The sequence below is a fragment of the Pyricularia pennisetigena genome, chromosome 2 (assembly GCF_004337985.1).
Source record: "Pyricularia pennisetigena strain Br36 chromosome 2, whole genome shotgun sequence".
NCBI classification, from domain to species: Eukaryota; Fungi; Ascomycota; class Sordariomycetes; order Magnaporthales; family Pyriculariaceae; genus Pyricularia; species Pyricularia pennisetigena.
The window spans coordinates 3539521-3556729 of NC_043741.1; the positions used below are offsets into that span (position 1 = coordinate 3539521).

At 52.3% G+C, this 17209-nt stretch overlaps 3 protein-coding genes across 3 annotated transcripts; all 3 read left to right on the forward strand.

The window, feature by feature from the left end:
* Positions 1 to 1383: 1383 nt before the first annotated feature.
* PpBr36_00977 (uncharacterized protein) lies at positions 1384 to 3072 on the forward strand (the record flags this gene model as incomplete). The annotated part of the gene is made up of 1 exon (XM_029888166.1): positions 1384 to 3072. One exon carries the CDS (start codon positions 1384 to 1386, stop codon positions 3070 to 3072), a length of 1689 nt encoding a protein of 562 aa, XP_029751189.1.
* A 1464-nt stretch (positions 3073 to 4536) lies between these two features.
* Positions 4537 to 8348, forward strand: PpBr36_00978 (uncharacterized protein; the record flags this gene model as incomplete). The annotated part of the gene is made up of 2 exons (XM_029888167.1): positions 4537 to 5140; positions 5320 to 8348. The coding sequence occupies 2 exons, from the start codon at positions 4537 to 4539 to the stop codon at positions 8346 to 8348; spliced, it is 3633 nt and encodes a 1210-aa protein (XP_029751198.1).
* A 5716-nt stretch (positions 8349 to 14064) lies between these two features.
* PpBr36_00979 (uncharacterized protein) lies at positions 14065 to 15802 on the forward strand (the record flags this gene model as incomplete). Its single annotated transcript, XM_029888168.1, has 5 exons — positions 14065 to 14236; positions 14316 to 14584; positions 14758 to 14874; positions 14970 to 15500; positions 15638 to 15802. The coding sequence occupies exons 1-5, from the start codon at positions 14101 to 14103 to the stop codon at positions 15800 to 15802; spliced, it is 1218 nt and encodes a 405-aa protein (XP_029751199.1). The 5' UTR covers positions 14065 to 14100.
* Positions 15803 to 17209: the final 1407 nt, after the last annotated feature.

Genomic DNA, 17209 nt, shown 5'->3' on the forward strand with positions numbered 1-17209 from the left:
GACAAGCGACGTGACGCAGATATGGTCTTGTCGAACCCATAAAAGCTGGCGCATCTTCTGTACCTGCGGTGGGTATGAGTACTGTACGCGCAACGAGCGAACCTGGTGTCAAACAGAACTGATGTAGTGACACTTGAATTCTTGATCCGTGAACCGTACCATAAAATTGTTTTGTTGGGTGCAAAGTAACAATCAATCGATTGGATTGGTTGGTGGATAAGTGGTATTGGTCTGGTCCTATTTTTTTCAGGGTTCTGCACGATTGCCGAGTCTAATTCTCGCCTGGCTCTTGGACAACTTTCAAGCTTTACACGCAAATGTAGCCACTTTTCCGGTGGATGAAGTCACAGCCAAGCTCCTGACCCAGTGAATTTGCCGGACTTCTGGTAATGCTGTCACACCCAACCAGTCGAGCTTCAGCGCGGGAGGACGGGTAGGCCGACGATGTCTGTGTCGACGCGGCACAGCAACTTCAAGCTCAAACGAACCGAGTGACGTGCTCTTCCGAACCGCGTTCATTCGATTCATCAGTTTGGGCTTTCAACCGGCCAGGGTGCCACTTCATTTGCTGCAAGCGGACGATTCAATGGCTCAGCCCCTCGGCCATTCTAGACCATGCACATGCACATTTAAGCTGGCTGGCTTGATGAAAAAGCCAATCAACTCTCGCGGTGGCTCGCCATACTTTAAATGCGACAGAGGCCTCTCAATCTTTTACCAGTTCGACCCCGTAGCCAGAGCGACGCGCGTAACACTAGAATCTGTATTTGTGCTACTGAAGAAACGCTGAGCCGAACGGTGGGCGATGTCAACGAAGTAACCCTGCACAATGGCATGAAGATTTTTGGTTCGACACTTTGCAAATTCCGTGCCTCCTACCCAAGCTGGGGTCCGACAATGCTGTTCCCAAACTCGTTGCCCTGGATTGAGACGCCTCTCTACTGTCAGTTCGGAGTCACCGCGCGCAGATGGACGGTTCAATCGCCTTGAGAAAAACTCGGACAATGGGTGGAATGCCAATGATCAAAGGATTAGGGATCCGGAGTGTGTTCCCTTGCCTCCTATGGCTGCATTCTGGCAGTCTGGTTGGAATGTCCATAGGGATGCTATCGCAACGGCATTCCAGAGCCTTTGCTAGCAGGCAGGCAGGACGTATGGACACAATAACAAAATAAAGGGACTTTCCAGCACAAACTTGTGGGATGTCGTGACCTGCTTGTTAACCAGTTCACAATTTTAGTCCTTTGCGAACAGTATTTTGCATCGATTGCCATTTTTTTTCTTTTTCTTTTTTTTGGTTCTATCTCCGGACGTGATCACTCACAATAGCATTATCGAAGCAGAAACTGCTCCTGTAACAACCTCAGTCCTAGGATATTCACAATGTCACACGATCAAGAGCACAACTCGGACCCTGATGGTAGCCGAAGTGGCTACATATTAGGAAACGACTATGCGCCAGCCTACGTCTCCAAGTGGTCCCGAGAACTGTCTAAGGGCTTCGATAAAGATCATGGCTTCAGTGACCATGTCCTGCGTCACATGAACTGTAGTTACTTCTCAACTACGGGCCAGGCGCCGACTTTGTTGTCCCTGAAGCAGCATGCCCAGTCTCTGGCACACGCCATCACAATTCTGAGCCCTTCTGCGCAGGTGGCTGCAGGTCTAGTCGGCGAGGGCGACGCGAACGCCCAATCAGAATCTTCTAATGAGCAAAACCATCCAATTGCTCGGCACGAGGCCATGGACTTCCTCGCCTCGCTGACGAAGCCTTACAGCAACGACGACCCGGACCATCACCGGCGGCTGAACAGCCTGCTCAACGAGGTCAGCGGCGGTCACGACATCATGGGCACCCAGTACCACTGCCCGGTGGCAGACTGCGACGCTCCGAGGGACCCCGAGGATGGCAACGGCCCGCCGGATCGTGTCATGCCTTACGCGAGTCATCACAACCTGCTCATGCACGCCAACGCATGCCTCGAGCGGCTCGACCACGAGCTGAGCGCGCAGGGTGGCATCCTTTCCGTCCTGCCGCAAACGCACTCGCCACACGAGGCGGAACAGCTGCGCGCGGCGCGCAACACGCTCCTCGGCCAGCTTCTCACCTTTGTTCAGGCACTGGTGGGCCGCATGCACGAGCTGGAGCGCCAGTACGCAAACATGGCCGACGTGCTGGCCGGCGCAGCAGTCGTACCGCGTCAGCAGCTTTCGGCGGTGGGCGTGGACGGGCGCGCCGCTGGGGCGCCTATCGCGTACCCACAGGACCGCTGGATCTTGGCAAACGCAGGTGATGAAGTGCTAAACTATGTACACGACCTTCTCGACAGGCGTGAGGCCAAGCTGGTGGAGAAGGAGCATATCTGGGAAAAGGCTGGCGTGATGGGGACGAGAGTTTTGGACGAGAATCACAGTGATACCGACGACGAGAGTCACGATGATGACGGCGAGATCAGCGGCCAGAAGCGCAAAGGTCGGGGCATTGCGTACGTCGACATCACCACTCGATACTACCGGGCTCGAGGCCGTACGGCGGGCGAGAATGATAAGGGAACCATCTTCGTGGTGCCAGCATGGAAGCATCACCCGGCACTGTATCACACGGCTGAGGTGGAAGCGCGCCCGACGGTGGTAACGGTGCCGGACCCTCACGTGCCGGACCGTATTAGCGTGCTGCAGGACAAGTATGAGAAGCGCATCACCGAGGGAGCCAAGGCAGCAGACGAAAACATACGACTGAGCAAGATGTGCAAGACGCTCCAGGACGACGTGAAATCTCTCACGGAGGAAGGGCTTCGCGCCAAGAAGATGAATGAGATAATGCAGGACCTGTTTGACAAGGACAACAAGGGGCTCGTGGACAAGATAGCTCAGCTTTCTGAAGAGTGCAGGGTCGCCAGGGGGGAAAACGACGAGGCTGCGATGCGCATCTGGCGGGCCAACAAACTGTCAACTGAGTCACAACGTGCTCTTAGACGGGCACAGAAGCAGATCAATGATTTGACCACTGAGTTGGACAAGACCAAGTTTGAGTACAATGCTCTACGAAGGAAGGATCGAATGGTTGTCTGAAAGAGAGGACCGAGAGAAGATTTGCATATCTTTTTCTTTTCATGTTGGCCTACATTTCTCCACTCGTATTTCTTCTGTGTTTGAATTTTCAGCAACTTGGTGGATTTTGCGGGTTGGTTCGTTTTATGATCGCTTGCTTTTCTGGCTGAGGGTCTTTTTCAACTCTCGCTTCAGGGGTTAGTCAAGTCTGGGCCTAGACTTGGAAGGTACGAAGTACTCGGTTAGGGCGCAAGAGGTAAGGTGCGATTCATCACATGCCGCCCCATCCAATATGTAGGACAGCTCCCAAGCTTACTTGTACAAGCAAAATTCGACTTGCATTTGATTTTGATTTGAACAAAAACATTTGCTTTGTTTTCAAAGGCATCATCTCCCGTACGTTTTTTTTTTTTTTTTTTTTTTTTTTTTTTTTTTTTTTTTTTTTTTTTTTTTATGTTTTGCTGTTTCTCCTGGGCGCACGCTATCAGTAGTGGCGGCAGCCCACTTGCGTGTGTGCCAAATTTGAATTCAAGACGATGTCACTCGAGTTCACGCTTACTTGTGGGTTTGACAGGACGATGACGGGCGACCATAAATTGCAAGCGCAACCTGGGCGCAACATCGGTCTGTCTCGGGGGCGAACATGTTCGGTACGGATTTCTTGTGTCGTGTGTTGCCGGGTCAACCGACCGCCCAACCCCTCACAAACATGATACTAAAGTTTCATCGAGCACGCAATTGGTCCAGACCTAAATGTCAGATCCGCCTTGCCGCTTGCAAGGGGACATCACATCAACATGCTTGCATGTGCGATGGCTCCTCGGCGCTGAGGAGCTGATGGAGAGAGTGTATTTTCTTGATCGCGCATGCATGTTTTGCATAGCTTACCTACATACAGTCTACCATACGCAGCTTCTGCATGGTAGGGCAAAGCTAGAGGAACGCAGATCATAGCAAAAGGCGAAGAGGGAAAACACAAACTCTATACCATTTGCCCTACCTCACAATTTCCCGTTACGCATCCCTGTTCCCACGATTTATACATTTTCTTTTCATCTACCTATTCTCATTGCTCCCTTACCCGAAAGAAAGGATTGGCCCTTGCTGCTTTGTGTTCCTTTCTTTGCCGAATCTTCAACCATGCGCCGTTGATCCATTTCCGAGCTTTTCGGATCTGGGGGTGATTGAACAAAAGCAACGTCGACAAGCATCAACTGGTAGGTAGATGGTGACAATTTTAGCAGAGCAAGCCAGGCAGGGTATTGGTCCATGAGGTAGCCAGCTAGGACGCCCTGGACTGTGTTGTTTTGTTCTTAACCCCTCTCGTAACTAATAGCAAATCCCAGGCCTCTCTCTAGACTCCAGCCAAGCGGATCGAGGTCGCAACGGTCTTGAGCCGATCGAGCGCCGTAGTGACTTGTTTCTGGTCAAGAAAGGCCTCGCCTGGTTTTCACCTACGATTCTCAACGCTTATAATCCAGAGCAATGACAATCTCCTCGAGCCTGGGGGATATATGCGCCCGGGCCAGGACACGCTCAAGGAATCTTCTTTCGCTGGCTGTCATCGCTTCCTTAGCAACAGCAGCATCGACACCTCCGTCAGCTCTGCCTTACGTCCCGACGACCATCTTACTCCCCGGCTCCTCTGGCTTCAATCTGCCCGCCCAGCGCGACGAGGACAAAGTAGCCTATATCTTCCGCCCGACGTCGGAGAGCTCTGTTGATTTCCTGGCCCTCGACATCTCCTCAACACTTTCCGCCTCGTCCCTCCGCCTGGAGACACTAACTTCTGGCCTGCCCTTCCTCAAAGGGGCCACCAAAACGACGACTTTCACGCCCTCATTACTCAGCAGCCGGACAGTTGCCGCATATGTGGGAGACTGCGCCTCCCAGTCCAACACCTCGGCTGTTTGGACAGCTGCACTGCCCGACTCTGCTCCTCGCAATGCCATGATTAAATGGGATTCCGATGGAGCCCCGGATGCCACCGGCGCGGCTTTTGCGCATTCCTGCAAAGGGCCCATGTTCTTAGGAGGCGCCATGAGTTTTTCGGCTCAGCTTTCTCCAACGGTGTCATCACCGTCTGTTTGTAAGTGATGACGAGCATAACATCACTCTATTATTGCCTTGGGGGATCAGGGCTCTTGCGCCTCGGACGGCAACAGCACCCGGACTATTTCTCCTGCCCAGCTGCCTTGAGCTTATTTTTGCATGAATCCGGGATGCACTTCCGCGCACAACAAAAGCTAACTTGATGGCTCGCCAAAGACTATTATGGTGGCATGTGTCCTTTCACGAACCAATCCGGAACTGACTGGACCAAGAGCGCCACATACTCGAACCACGTGCTCAAACTTGGCCTCCCGGCAGATAATGCTTTTAACATAAGTCCTATCGTCACCACCGGCCGCTCGCCAGGTGCTCAAGCTGGTTTCACGCTCACATCGTTGACACCCTCAATCTCTAATCGCGGTGATGTGGTCACGCAGCAGCTCGACAGCGTCATGTTGGGGGGTCACAGCACCCTTGGTTATATCGACATGGGAGAGGCTGCCATCTGGAGCGTCCCCCAGGAAACGTGGAAACTGATCAAGGTGGCGCAGCCCAATGCCGGCAGGACGGAACTTGCGGTTAAAAAAAACGAGCTCCCCGACCAGGTCGAAAGCCGATCTGGCCATACCACAGTCTTGAGCGCGGATGGGAGGAAGCTTGTCGTTCTCGGCGGCTGGGTCGGCGATATAAAGAGAGCCGCTCTCCCACAGCTTGCGATACTGGAAGTTGGTGCCGACTTCAGCGAGTGGAAGTGGACAATTCCTGCCGAACAGCCCCAGGGTCAGGCCATATTTGGGCACGGCGCTGCCGTCTTACCAGGCAACATAATGATGGTATATGGCGGCTACTCGATCCCGCCAGAAACCCAGGATTTGGCCTCCTCGCGGCTGAAGCCCAGGCAGGCAGGGGCAAGCGGCGAAATACCAATGTTCCTCAATATCAGCTCAATGACCTGGTCCAACGAGTATACTAATCCTGAACGCCCCGTGGGCTCGGGCGATGGACAAGGCAGTGCACAAGAAGTAAGGAGAAGTAACCTTGGACTGAGCTTGGGCCTGGGCCTAGGTCTAGCTCTGGGTCTCATCGCCCTTGCGGTCGTGGCATACTTCCTCTGGCGAAAGCGGCAGCGCAACCGCCGTCGCGATTCAGCTGTGCGTGCACTGGCTCAAGATGCCAGCATGTTCCTTCCGCAAAGCGACATGCTGGAGTGCGACGATGCCAGGTTCAGCAGGGGCTGGAACTCGGCACAGGCCTACGAGTGGTACACGGGAGGCGGCGACCCGTTCCAGCGAGCCGCCAGGACCCGTCTTACTTCTCCCTCTGTGGGTTACGAAAGCTTACGCGGAGCATCGGGCCCGGAAAGCTTCTCTGAATTGACGCAAAAGGCAGTGACGCGCAAGCCTGTTGCTTCAAGGAGTCTAGGTGGTCACGTTTATATGCCGCCTCCCCTCGACTTGAGCCCTCGGAACCGGGGGGCAACCGAAATGAATGTGATCCATGAGGCTGATGAGGAAGTCGAGGCTCCTATTGCAGAACCACCATCCTCAGGTGCTGTTGTGGTCCAGACAAGACCGATTTCTCAGGAAAGCGATCCATTCCTAACTCCAACGACTTCCAACGGGTTCAACGTAGCGTGGAGGCAGGAAGACTCGCCCAGGCCATCTACAGGGCCAGGTTATACTCCAGATGTCCAGCAGTGGGTGCAGGAGGCTGAAGAGATAGATGCCGAAGTGGTCGCCCGCATCCCATCACTGAGATCGATGCCGCGCACTACCACTATCACAACATCTGTACCGCTTCAAGATTCTCGCCCCAGCAGCCGCTCGCCGACTCAAAGGAGTCCACCATCCCGTGCATTAGACGGCGGAAACGAAGCGCCTTCAGCTAACCTCATGGAGCAAGGCGCTATTCAAAGCTTATCCAGGCCCGGGTCCATCAGGTCTCCCCCGGATCACGCGCGCGGTATTACGGGCGCCCTGGTCGCCCCGGTCGGCAACAGCAGCGAAGATAAAAACCAGGAGAGAAGCTCCGGAGAAAGCAGTGGTGACGGTGCATATAAGACAGCGAATTCAAGCTTCTCGGCTCTGCAGGCCGAGGGCCCGGCGCTTCTGGCTGGCAGTTCCGCAGCAGCAGCAGCAGCTAGCGTCAACAGCAATCAAAGAAGAAGCCTGATTGGCGGAACCTCGCCTTCGCAAGACGACGACGACTATGATTTTCAGCAGGGCAGCCCCAGCAAAATGAAGAGACGCGCCTCCTGGTTTGGTCTCGGCACCCTTGGCAGCCTACGGAGGGCAGTGAGCTCATCAGGACGTAGGGATTCTGCCTCCGACGCGGCAGCCAGGGACGGAGGAGGCAAGACGAGCAGTTCCGAGCGTGGTGTCTGCCATGATCCTGGCCACGGCGGCGCCGGCATCGTGTCACGTCGCCGCAGACAAGGCCGGGAAGCGTGGGAGGTCGATGCCTCTGGAAGCGGCCAATATGGGGACCCCAGCACGCCGCCACGCCGGCTGTCTTACAGGCCCGACGAGGACGAGGACGATTGGGACATTGAGAGGGCCTCGGAACGACGTTCAGTACAATACGCGTTTACGGTGCCTAGGGAGCCCCTGCGTGTAGTCAATGTCGATGTTCGGAGGGAGAGTTTTGATACCAAGCCTCAGGAAGGAGATGATGGTGAAAGTCTACCAGAAGAACAGGCCACCACAGAGGTAGAGGTCGAGTCGGGCGGGAACGGGAGAACCGGAGAGTATGTCGGGATGGGCAGCCGAGAAGATGATTTATTTATGGGCGACGCGGCTAGCTCGTCCAGAGCCAGAGCGTCCTCGGGATCAACGCCAGTCGTACGCGAACCGCAACTCATGGGGTTCCCGCCGGGCATGCCTGCGGGTGATGACAACGAACAGGACGAAGGCCGTCTCCGCGTCCCGACTCCTCGGACCCCGACGTTTCCAAGAGACGGCGGCAACGACGATAGGAATGCAGAAGACTTGGAATCCGGCGGCCTGTCTCCGCGTCAGCAGTCGGACAGGCGCTCGTTCGAGTCCCGGTTGTCGATCGACTCCTCGGCCAACCACGTCATCGGACTGGCGCAGGCCGTCAGCCTGACGAGGGGCTCGGCGCTACCGACGCCGCGGCCTTCACCGCCCACGAGAGTCATGGAGATGGTGGGGCGGATCGAGGAGGAGGAGCAAAGGGGCGAGAGCCGCAAAAGCTCACCAGCCCGCAATGCGCAGATGAGGAAATGAGACGGCTTATAGATCTCGCGAACGTTTGGCTTTGTGTGTTTTGTTGATTATTATAGCTTCTGGCGTTGGTTTGGAGTTGATCCGGCTTGAGAGGACAAGTGTGTTATCTAGGAAGCGATTCTTTGTGGCGTTCTGATTTATTCTTTCCTTCTCCCCGGCATGTTGATGGGGAAAGCGTTTTGGCTGTAGCTCGGGACTGTTTGTATATGCATACGTAGGATACGGCTTTATTTTTTGGTTGTCCCGCATTTCGGGCTCGGGGAGCTCATAGTCACATAGCATATTGCCTCCTGGGCGACAATGGACAATGGGGGGAAAAATGAATATGGGAAGTTTTCAAGGCCAGATTGTGTGTTTGACTATCTACCTACGTCGGATCTAGACTGAACAATGGATGTTTGAGCCACCCATTCCAGTCACAGCACATGCTGACGGAAACATTGTAATTATTTGCTTGTTTGTTTCCCAAATCCCTTTGAATAAAGAAACGCAATATTCATCCGCATGATAACAAACCCTTCAGGAGCAACCTAGACGAGTCAATGTTGCCAGGTCAGAGAGCAAGCTCATCCATATCTTTGATAACAATTTGTCTCCGAAGGAAACCCCGGCTAGATTCCATCGAGGATCTTCATTTCGATAGCGAACAAAGACGATTCGTGAGGGGGGAAAATTCATGAGTCGGAGCGCCCGTCTCAAACAAAGTGATTTTTCCCTGATCTGGTTCTCCTCCCGTTGATCGGCAAGTGATTTTCTAATCATGATCTCATAATCTCCAGAGCCGAGAAAAACTTTATGGGACTTTAGAAAACTGGGGGAGGAGTTTGTTTTTGTGTTGCCTTTAGGAACTTTCCTTTGCACATCGCAATCTGCGGAGGTTTGTTTTAGAGCTTTTTTTTTTTTTTTTTTGTGTTTTTCAATCTACCCCAGGGCTTGTACGAACCCCTCCACAACAAAGGGGAAAAGAACATCAATGCGTGCCAGACCTGCCTTCCTTGAAGGCTGACCGTGGGTTTGTCGATTACTGTACGCCCGTTCCCGCTAGCTAGCCTTCTTTGATGTTTTGGTTTTCTTAAACTTTTTTTTTTTTTTGTTGGTGATCCATTGCTGTGTATTCGGGTAAACCATCCCTTTTTCCCTAGCTGTTTCAACCATTTCCCCCGTGCCCCCTAGGGTGGTGGGAAGGTTGTCACAGGGGGGGTACAAAAAAAAAAAAAAAAAAAAAGGATATGACGAACGAGGCTTGGTAGTGTGGTCTGGAATTCCACAGCAATCCTTTTCTCCTCGTTGTCTTGCTGCCCTCTTCCGGCTGATGGGCTAGCCGTGAGGGAGAGGCATAGAGATCTTCATTGGACGCACGGGACGCTGCAGCTGTCTTTTTATCTGTGGCCCAGCTTGCGTGGTCTCGAGAGGAGGTGAGAATGGACAAACTGCGTAATTACCATATGATGCCATAGGGATTGACCCGTACATAACAAGCTACCAAATATGTGCCGTCAAGGATACATACAAGCTAGGGCACTAGGTTAGTAATAAAGTGCCAGCCTCGAAACTGCATGGTCCCTTTCTACGCCTGTAAACCTTTGAGAATGACTTATACTACATATTGGTTCACATCCACAAGCTAATGTAAGAAGACGCGTCTCGACGTCCGACGTTGGCTATTCCTCCCGTTGCGTGTGGAGGTGGATGCGCCGAGTGGGTAGACGCCTGACGCCTCGTCCCCGATTCCCCGAAACGACGGCGGTCATCGGAGCCGGGAAGAGGCGGGTGTGGAGAGCGCCAAGCTGTTTCTGTGGCTGGCGGCGTGTGTACTTACACCGTAGGTACTGTACTTCTTACCCATGCGCCGATCATAATTATCCTCACAGAGGGAGGACTCCTGAAGCCCGCATGTTTAGCGCTGCACAAACCAGAAACAAGCAGAAACGACGGTCGCCGTCCACTGCGGTTTATGAGAACCAATCAATCAAGCTGCACCCTTTATTATTATTACTATTTTTTTTTTCTTTTCTTACCCCATCCCGAGTATACACAGTTTTCGGACGTTTTTGTGCTTCTTGCTAGCTGCCAAGCGATTTCCTGGGGCTGAAAGGGTTGCGAAAAGAATAAGGTTTTTGTCACGGGTTGCAGGTTGTAAATAAGGTACTCCGTAGAGGCTTGGTTGGTTGGAACAAAGTCGAAATACATTCCCAGCACCTACGTTATCCACTCACCCACCTTACTTTGTACTGTACTTTACCGCCCACGCCCAGGCTGGAAATCGGATCTACGAAATATGAGTTGAGAACGACTATTGGTTGACTGGGCGACACATGGCCTGCGGCAGTGGTGGCCTCACTGACAATCGGACCGGCTCGATAATTTGTAGCGACAATATAGCTTTGTTCCTTTGGTGGCCGTCCTCAACTCGAAACTTGTGACCCCCGAAATTCCAGACTGACTTGAACACTTCCAATGCACAGCCGCGCCTCTGGATATACCTGTATAGCCGTGTTTGCTGAGAATGGGTGCGTGAGACGCCAACCACGAGCCGGAACCTGGGGGGTTTTTTTTCTCTCTCTCTCTCTCTAAGTCACCCACCTCGTAAACCCGTCCCAGCTATCGGTGTACTCCGTATGCCATGTTCGTCATTGCGGTTTTCTTCTTCCCCATATATTTCTTCTTCGTCTTTACTTCTTTCCCCCCTTTTGCCGCCGTCGCTCTTGACGATGGGGAGAAATGCAAGAAAACAAGCCACCAGACTACCGTAGTCCCGATTTATCCAGTTATCCTATGCGCCTTCCGATTTGAGGTGGACCTTTTTTCACGGCAGGTAGGGTTACATGCATGCTGGCCGACCCTCCCAAGAATTTCACTACGACTAGTCCGGCGCGAGGTGGGTGGTATTCAACTGCTTGTGGCATCCCACTCGCATAGTAGTACAGTTCGTATCACTGAGCTCGGCTGATGGTCTACTCGTAATGGAGAACGACGACGACGACGACGGGAAGCCTCGTATGTGTGCACCGCAGACGTAATTCTTGTTTGTCAAGGCCGGGCCAAGTCAAATCCGAGATGCAGGCCTTGGCTGAAGTTCGCACCAGTGGCGAGCCCATTCTGGCCGAAATGCCGGACTTGTACGGTCGGGACATGAGTGTTCCGGCCTAGCGAGGAGATTTTTTTTTTCCATGTTTTGACGCTGGCTACTGCAGTGAACACGTTCAATAAATGCCCAATTACTGATCCAGAAACATGCAGTTCTCTTCCCACAAACAAAGCACACCATTTTGCAATGTTTTCCCAGCCATGGATCCTCCCGTGCACCGTCCACGTAATCAATCTGTCAGACGCCAGCAAGTGTGGGCAGTGAAAATTAAAGCGAGGCAGGGACAAGGGCTGGAAAAAGTCGGGCCGGGGTGACGGCTGATGGAATTGACTTCGCTGCTTGCAGCTATCTCTAGCAATTTGTCAGATAAGGAATGGTGTCCGCTATCAGAGGGAGGAAACCAATCAGTTGGATATTAATATTAACTGCGGGTTTCGTTGTTTGTTTGTCTGGCCTGTGCTTGTTTCTCACCGAGGGAATTGATCTCGATTGCCCCACGTCGAGCCAAGCAAGGCCTTGACCTTGGAAGGCTTTCTTTTTGTCGACAGGGAGGCCCTGTTCGAGCATGATTGTAAGTGAGAGTGAGGCGGCGACGCACCGTTTTGCTTGAAGGCTAAATTGCTTGACTGGTTGGAGGTTATGGTACAGGAAGTGCTGCAAATGCTTCACTGACAAGCGAGGTAGATTCGCCATTCCCAAGCGAATGGATAGCTTCTACGATTATTCTCGGGCCATTTTTAGACGGGAATTCGTTCATTTCTTCCCCATTATTTGAATAGCCGCCGTCGTCTCGTTGTCGGCGCTTCTCTATTGACCATTCTGTTCCTTTGGAACCCAACAAGCCTGCAGGGATGGTGTGGGTCTGCTCTTCCAAGGTTTGAGCACTTTACAAAGGCAGGCAAGGAAGAGAAGATCAATATTAACCTTTTCTGCTACGAGGGCCGCGCGCCGCCTCCGGTACAGCTCGCCAATAAAACTACCATTACGACTGTGCGTGATTGAGGTTTACAACAGAGTGACAAGTGAATGTCCAGAAATGATGGTAATGTAAGGGAAATAGGCGAGTCAAAGTGATCGGAAATTCGCGCGACCTCTTTCTTGTTCTGTGCCGGTAGGCATCGAATTGTCTGGAACATTGACCAACCGGGTTTTTTTTTGTGGCTACAGTACATGTATTTTCTTTTTCCCTCTTTTTTTTTTCTTTCTCCTCCCTTTGCGTTTTGCGATTGTCGTTTTCCCTTGCCAAGATGGACGGCCAAGCAACAAGGCAATAGGAAAACTTCTCGTGCGGGATACCCGGGCGCATGCCAGAAGTAAACCATAAGTCAAGCCATCACAGGCTAACCAAGGTCATGTTATGTTATGTTTGCACCACCTCACATGGCGCCGGTGTTGGCGTACTGTCAGCCTTCTCGATAAAAAAAAAAAAAGGGTTTCAGATCTTCGTCTCACCCGCTGAAATACAATATTCGTTTATTCATATCTCTCGGACCTTATCCCTTGCACCAAATCCGAACGACTCGTAATTGCAGATTACAGTACGGGTAGAAGGCAGACGATTAAAAAAAATCAATGTGGGTCGACCTTGGTTCGTGTCAAATACAGAACCTAGTAGACATGGAAGAAGATACAAAGCACGGGTAGGTTGTGACATCAGCGTTTGGGTGGACCGCCCGAGGTACCGCACCACACCCCGCCCGTGGGTTGGTTCATAACCCACACCTGCCGGGTTCTGCTATGGTGATGCTAACTCTATCGGGCAGTGACGGCTGCGCGCTTTGAGGGACTGATCCCCATAAACTTTTTACAAGTACACCCATCCACCCAAGATCCTAGGCGGCTTTGGCTTGGCGCTTGGCTCTATTGTTTTCCATCCATCTTCTCTTAAACAAGTCCCTTGCTGTCCGGAACACCTCATCCTCTTCCGCCGGAGGATTCTCCAAACTTAACAGGTCGTTGCATTTTTCATTTCTCTGCCCTTGTGCATTGCGGTTTGGTTCGGTTTTTGTTGTTTCTTTTCTTTACTCGGTTCAATCTCACGGCCCCAGCATTTTATCGAAGTAGACGACCATTTTGTCCGAAAGCGAAAACAAGACTTTTTTTTCTTTCGCCGCTGGCTGGTCCTCTTTCGCTTCAACCTGCCACTCATCTACGAACGTTCGACTTTGGCCCTTGAAGATACCCGACTCCATATAAAACCCCAACAAGGACGCTCGATAATCAGGATTCCGAGTCAACTCCTAGCCCGGTTGGGCTATTTGCATCGCCCTGTGACGCCTTTGCTGCGCGGCACACATCGTAGCAGACATTAAGCTGCCGGATATCACATTATCACCGTGGGAGAAGATAAGAATCAGCTTCAAAGGGACCATTGAGCATTGAGCGCGGCCATAATTGGAAAGTTGCTGGGCGTTGGCCCCCTTTACCTTGACATGGCTGTTGGGTTCCGCCACAGGTGTTACTCTTGAACGCGCTTGTTTCCGAACCCCGGGCAGCCACGACGACCACTGCTAGCTGCGCTGCTAGCATCTTGGGGTAAATCTCCGCCAGCCTTGCGCTCCTGGCAGCTTCTTCTATTCCAGCTCCGGACACATCAAATTCCTTGGGCTTCTCAATCGGCTTTTAGGTGTACTCGAAACTAGCACAAACTTCCCTGAATTGTTTATGATGCCATTAATAGGGGGACCATCCAGGTGGGCAGCTATGCTGTCCACGACACTACTGCTGATACGTTTAGCAGCAGCCCAGTCAATACCCATTGACTACTGCGCGACAATAAACACAGGAACCGGGCCAGGCAGTGAGTACTATCCGACCGACAAAGATGTACTCTATCATCATTATCAGCGTAGATACTGACTGCATATACCATTCACTAGACCACAGCGACTGGCAATCAGACGGCCTGTGTTCCAACTTTTGCAAAGCCAGCAAAAACGGCCTTGCAATTGTAAAGGGATCCCTCTGCTGGTGCTCAAATATCATGCCCAGTGACAATGTCCAAGTGGGGACCGACAAATGCAGAGATCCGTGTCCCGGCTTCCCAGACGACGCCTGCGGAGGTGACGGTACTTGGGGATATATGCGTATCAGAGCCAACCCTATCACGGGTACAACGGGCGGTGCGTCTACACCAACTTCCACGACGGTAAGTATTGCTTGCATTTCGCCCCTCACAGAATCCACCATTTCACATTGATGGCCATATCTTCCCCCGGCCACCACTGGATTGTCCAACCTTCAGCGGTGAGAGGGTATGCTGCCACGAAGTCGTTGCGCTATGGGTAACCCGGTTTAACAAACTGGATTATCTACCATTAGGATAGAGGAAATACAGTCACTGGTCCAGACCAGGGCTCAAAACCTCCCAACCCCTCTCCGACTGCCATGTTGACAACTACAATCACCGCTGTTCCCTCGCCGCCAAGCACAGACACCGTAGGACATGCCCGCTATCTCTATATTGCCTTTCCTTGGCCTCCGTCTCGACAATAACATGAATGATTGAGTGGGTTGTGCTGACTTGATTATAGCAGACGGGCCAACAACAAAAGACTACGTCACCACCACAAGTAGAGACCGTGACTGCTGACGGTACAACAAGAATCATCACCGTGGCACCAACCAACACTGCGGGCTCTTCACAATCACCCGGCTTTGATTCGAGTCGTAAGGAAGGAGAAGGCGGGCTCGGGACGGGGGCCGCAGTTGGAATTGCCGTCGGTGTGATTTCCATCCTGGTCGCAGGTGGCATAATAGGCTTCATTTTCTTGCGACGCAAGCGAAGACAGGATCGAGAGGCTCAAGAGGCTTCCAGTCCCGGAAACTACGGCGCAGACATGTCCCAGCCGACAACCGGCTTCGCCACTAGGAGACCAACCAACGGGACTTGGGGCAGTGAGCACTCGAGCGGGCGCAGAAGCAGCATGCCTGATCCCCGGATGAAGTCGGCCACGGGCATATACGGTGGAACATTTATCAACAGGAGCCGCGACAGTTTCGAGTCCATGCAGGACAACCTCGATTACTCAAGGCCTGTCCACCATCCAAACAAGGTCCTTAGGGTTGCCAACCCTTCACCAGGCGAGAACGATTGAGCAGGAGACATCGTCTGAGAAGATGTGATGACTTCTCTCTGTACCATACACATTGCCTAAGTCGAGCGACAAAACACCGATACACAACCCTCCCTACAAACCAGGGTCGGAAGTTGGAATTGAATAACGACGCATACGAATATCATACAATCAATCCACTCAGGAACGATATCAGCGAAGCCCAAGAAGTGACTAATAACATCTTTACGCGACAGCGGCGGAACATGTTTGGGGACGAAATGAGCTTGGGTCTCTGGGATGGTTGTTGAAGCGCCTTGGGGATCCAAGGACCGGATAACTCACACTGCTCGCAGTATCGAGGACACCACCAGCAGGATTGGATTTTTAGATTGGATCGGCACAACGCACACCCCAGTACGAAACAAATCATGTACAGACTACCACATAGGCGACAATTGGATCAGGGCTTTTGAGAAGGAGTAGCGCTGTCCAATACAAAACACATCAGGTTATCTCAGCGTGCAATCATCAAAAGAATGTGGTGGTAGTTTGTGCCGATGTGCGTGGTGGTGACCCAGTTTGCGGCTATCCAGGCCCAGGTATAATGCTAATCAACGTAACAATATGCAGAACGGAGGTAATCAAATCATTAATTAATCGATTCTTGATTGACCCTACTGTATACGTAACTTGGCTGCCCGTCGCACCCCATGTGCTGCGCAAGTTTTACCTATTTTGTTACCCACAAATTTCCGAATTGACTTTTACCGTAATTAGCGGGCGGCTTGGTATAGTCAATCTGACATTGGCTTTACGGTCTAAACATTTACTGGAATTGGTCTCGTTTTGAAAGCTCCCGTTTCCTGGAGCATCCTGGTACATGGGGGGTACTTTGACTAACGCACGGTACTATTGAAAGTTCAATAGACTGACTATGAGGTGGCATGGCGAGCAAAGTACCAAAGTGCACCGCCACGCACCGCAAGAAGCGTGGTTGGGACACTAAGTCTTGTCCTGAGACAACACAACGCGCTCTTTAGTGTCGGGGGGTTTATCTGGTCATGAAATCAAAGACACATGTCATTCGAGCATAATGGGTGAATTTAAATATATTATATACAATTTTGACCAGACAAAAAGCAAGCGGAGCGACCAGCTAATCAGATGGCCACAACGCTACAAGCTCGGGCTGACATTTATCGATGCGATGCAATGCCGACACTGGCAGCTGACTGCGAATGCTTTTGATCCTACAGAATGATGTGAAACCGCTCCCACCACTGACGACCTTGACGGGCATCCAATCAAAACATGCGTGCCCCTGGCTCGGAACCCCACCCTCTACTGCGGGCGGGAAGCCGTGGCACCCCCTTGCAATTTTAGCAGTCCACTATAGGCTGCCTCTGGCCAATTGCAGCCCACGGCTGGAAGCTGAGCCATCAGGCTGTGCCTTGCAGGAACCCCGGGCCCTCCACTCGAACACTGGGGGTCTGCAACGACCCTCCCAGCACGGGGAGTTCGACGCTCGTCAGCCATCATCCCTCACGGCGGCGCCTGTGGTTAACTTGCGGGGAGGTTTTGCGTTGGGATTTTCATTCATGCGCATCGATCCCTCAAGTCTTTCGTTGCCTTGCTTTGAAAGCAAAACTCGTTTTACTTTTTTGCCTTCTCCAAAGAGGGTCGGACGGCTTGTCGCTCATTTCCAATTTTATCCG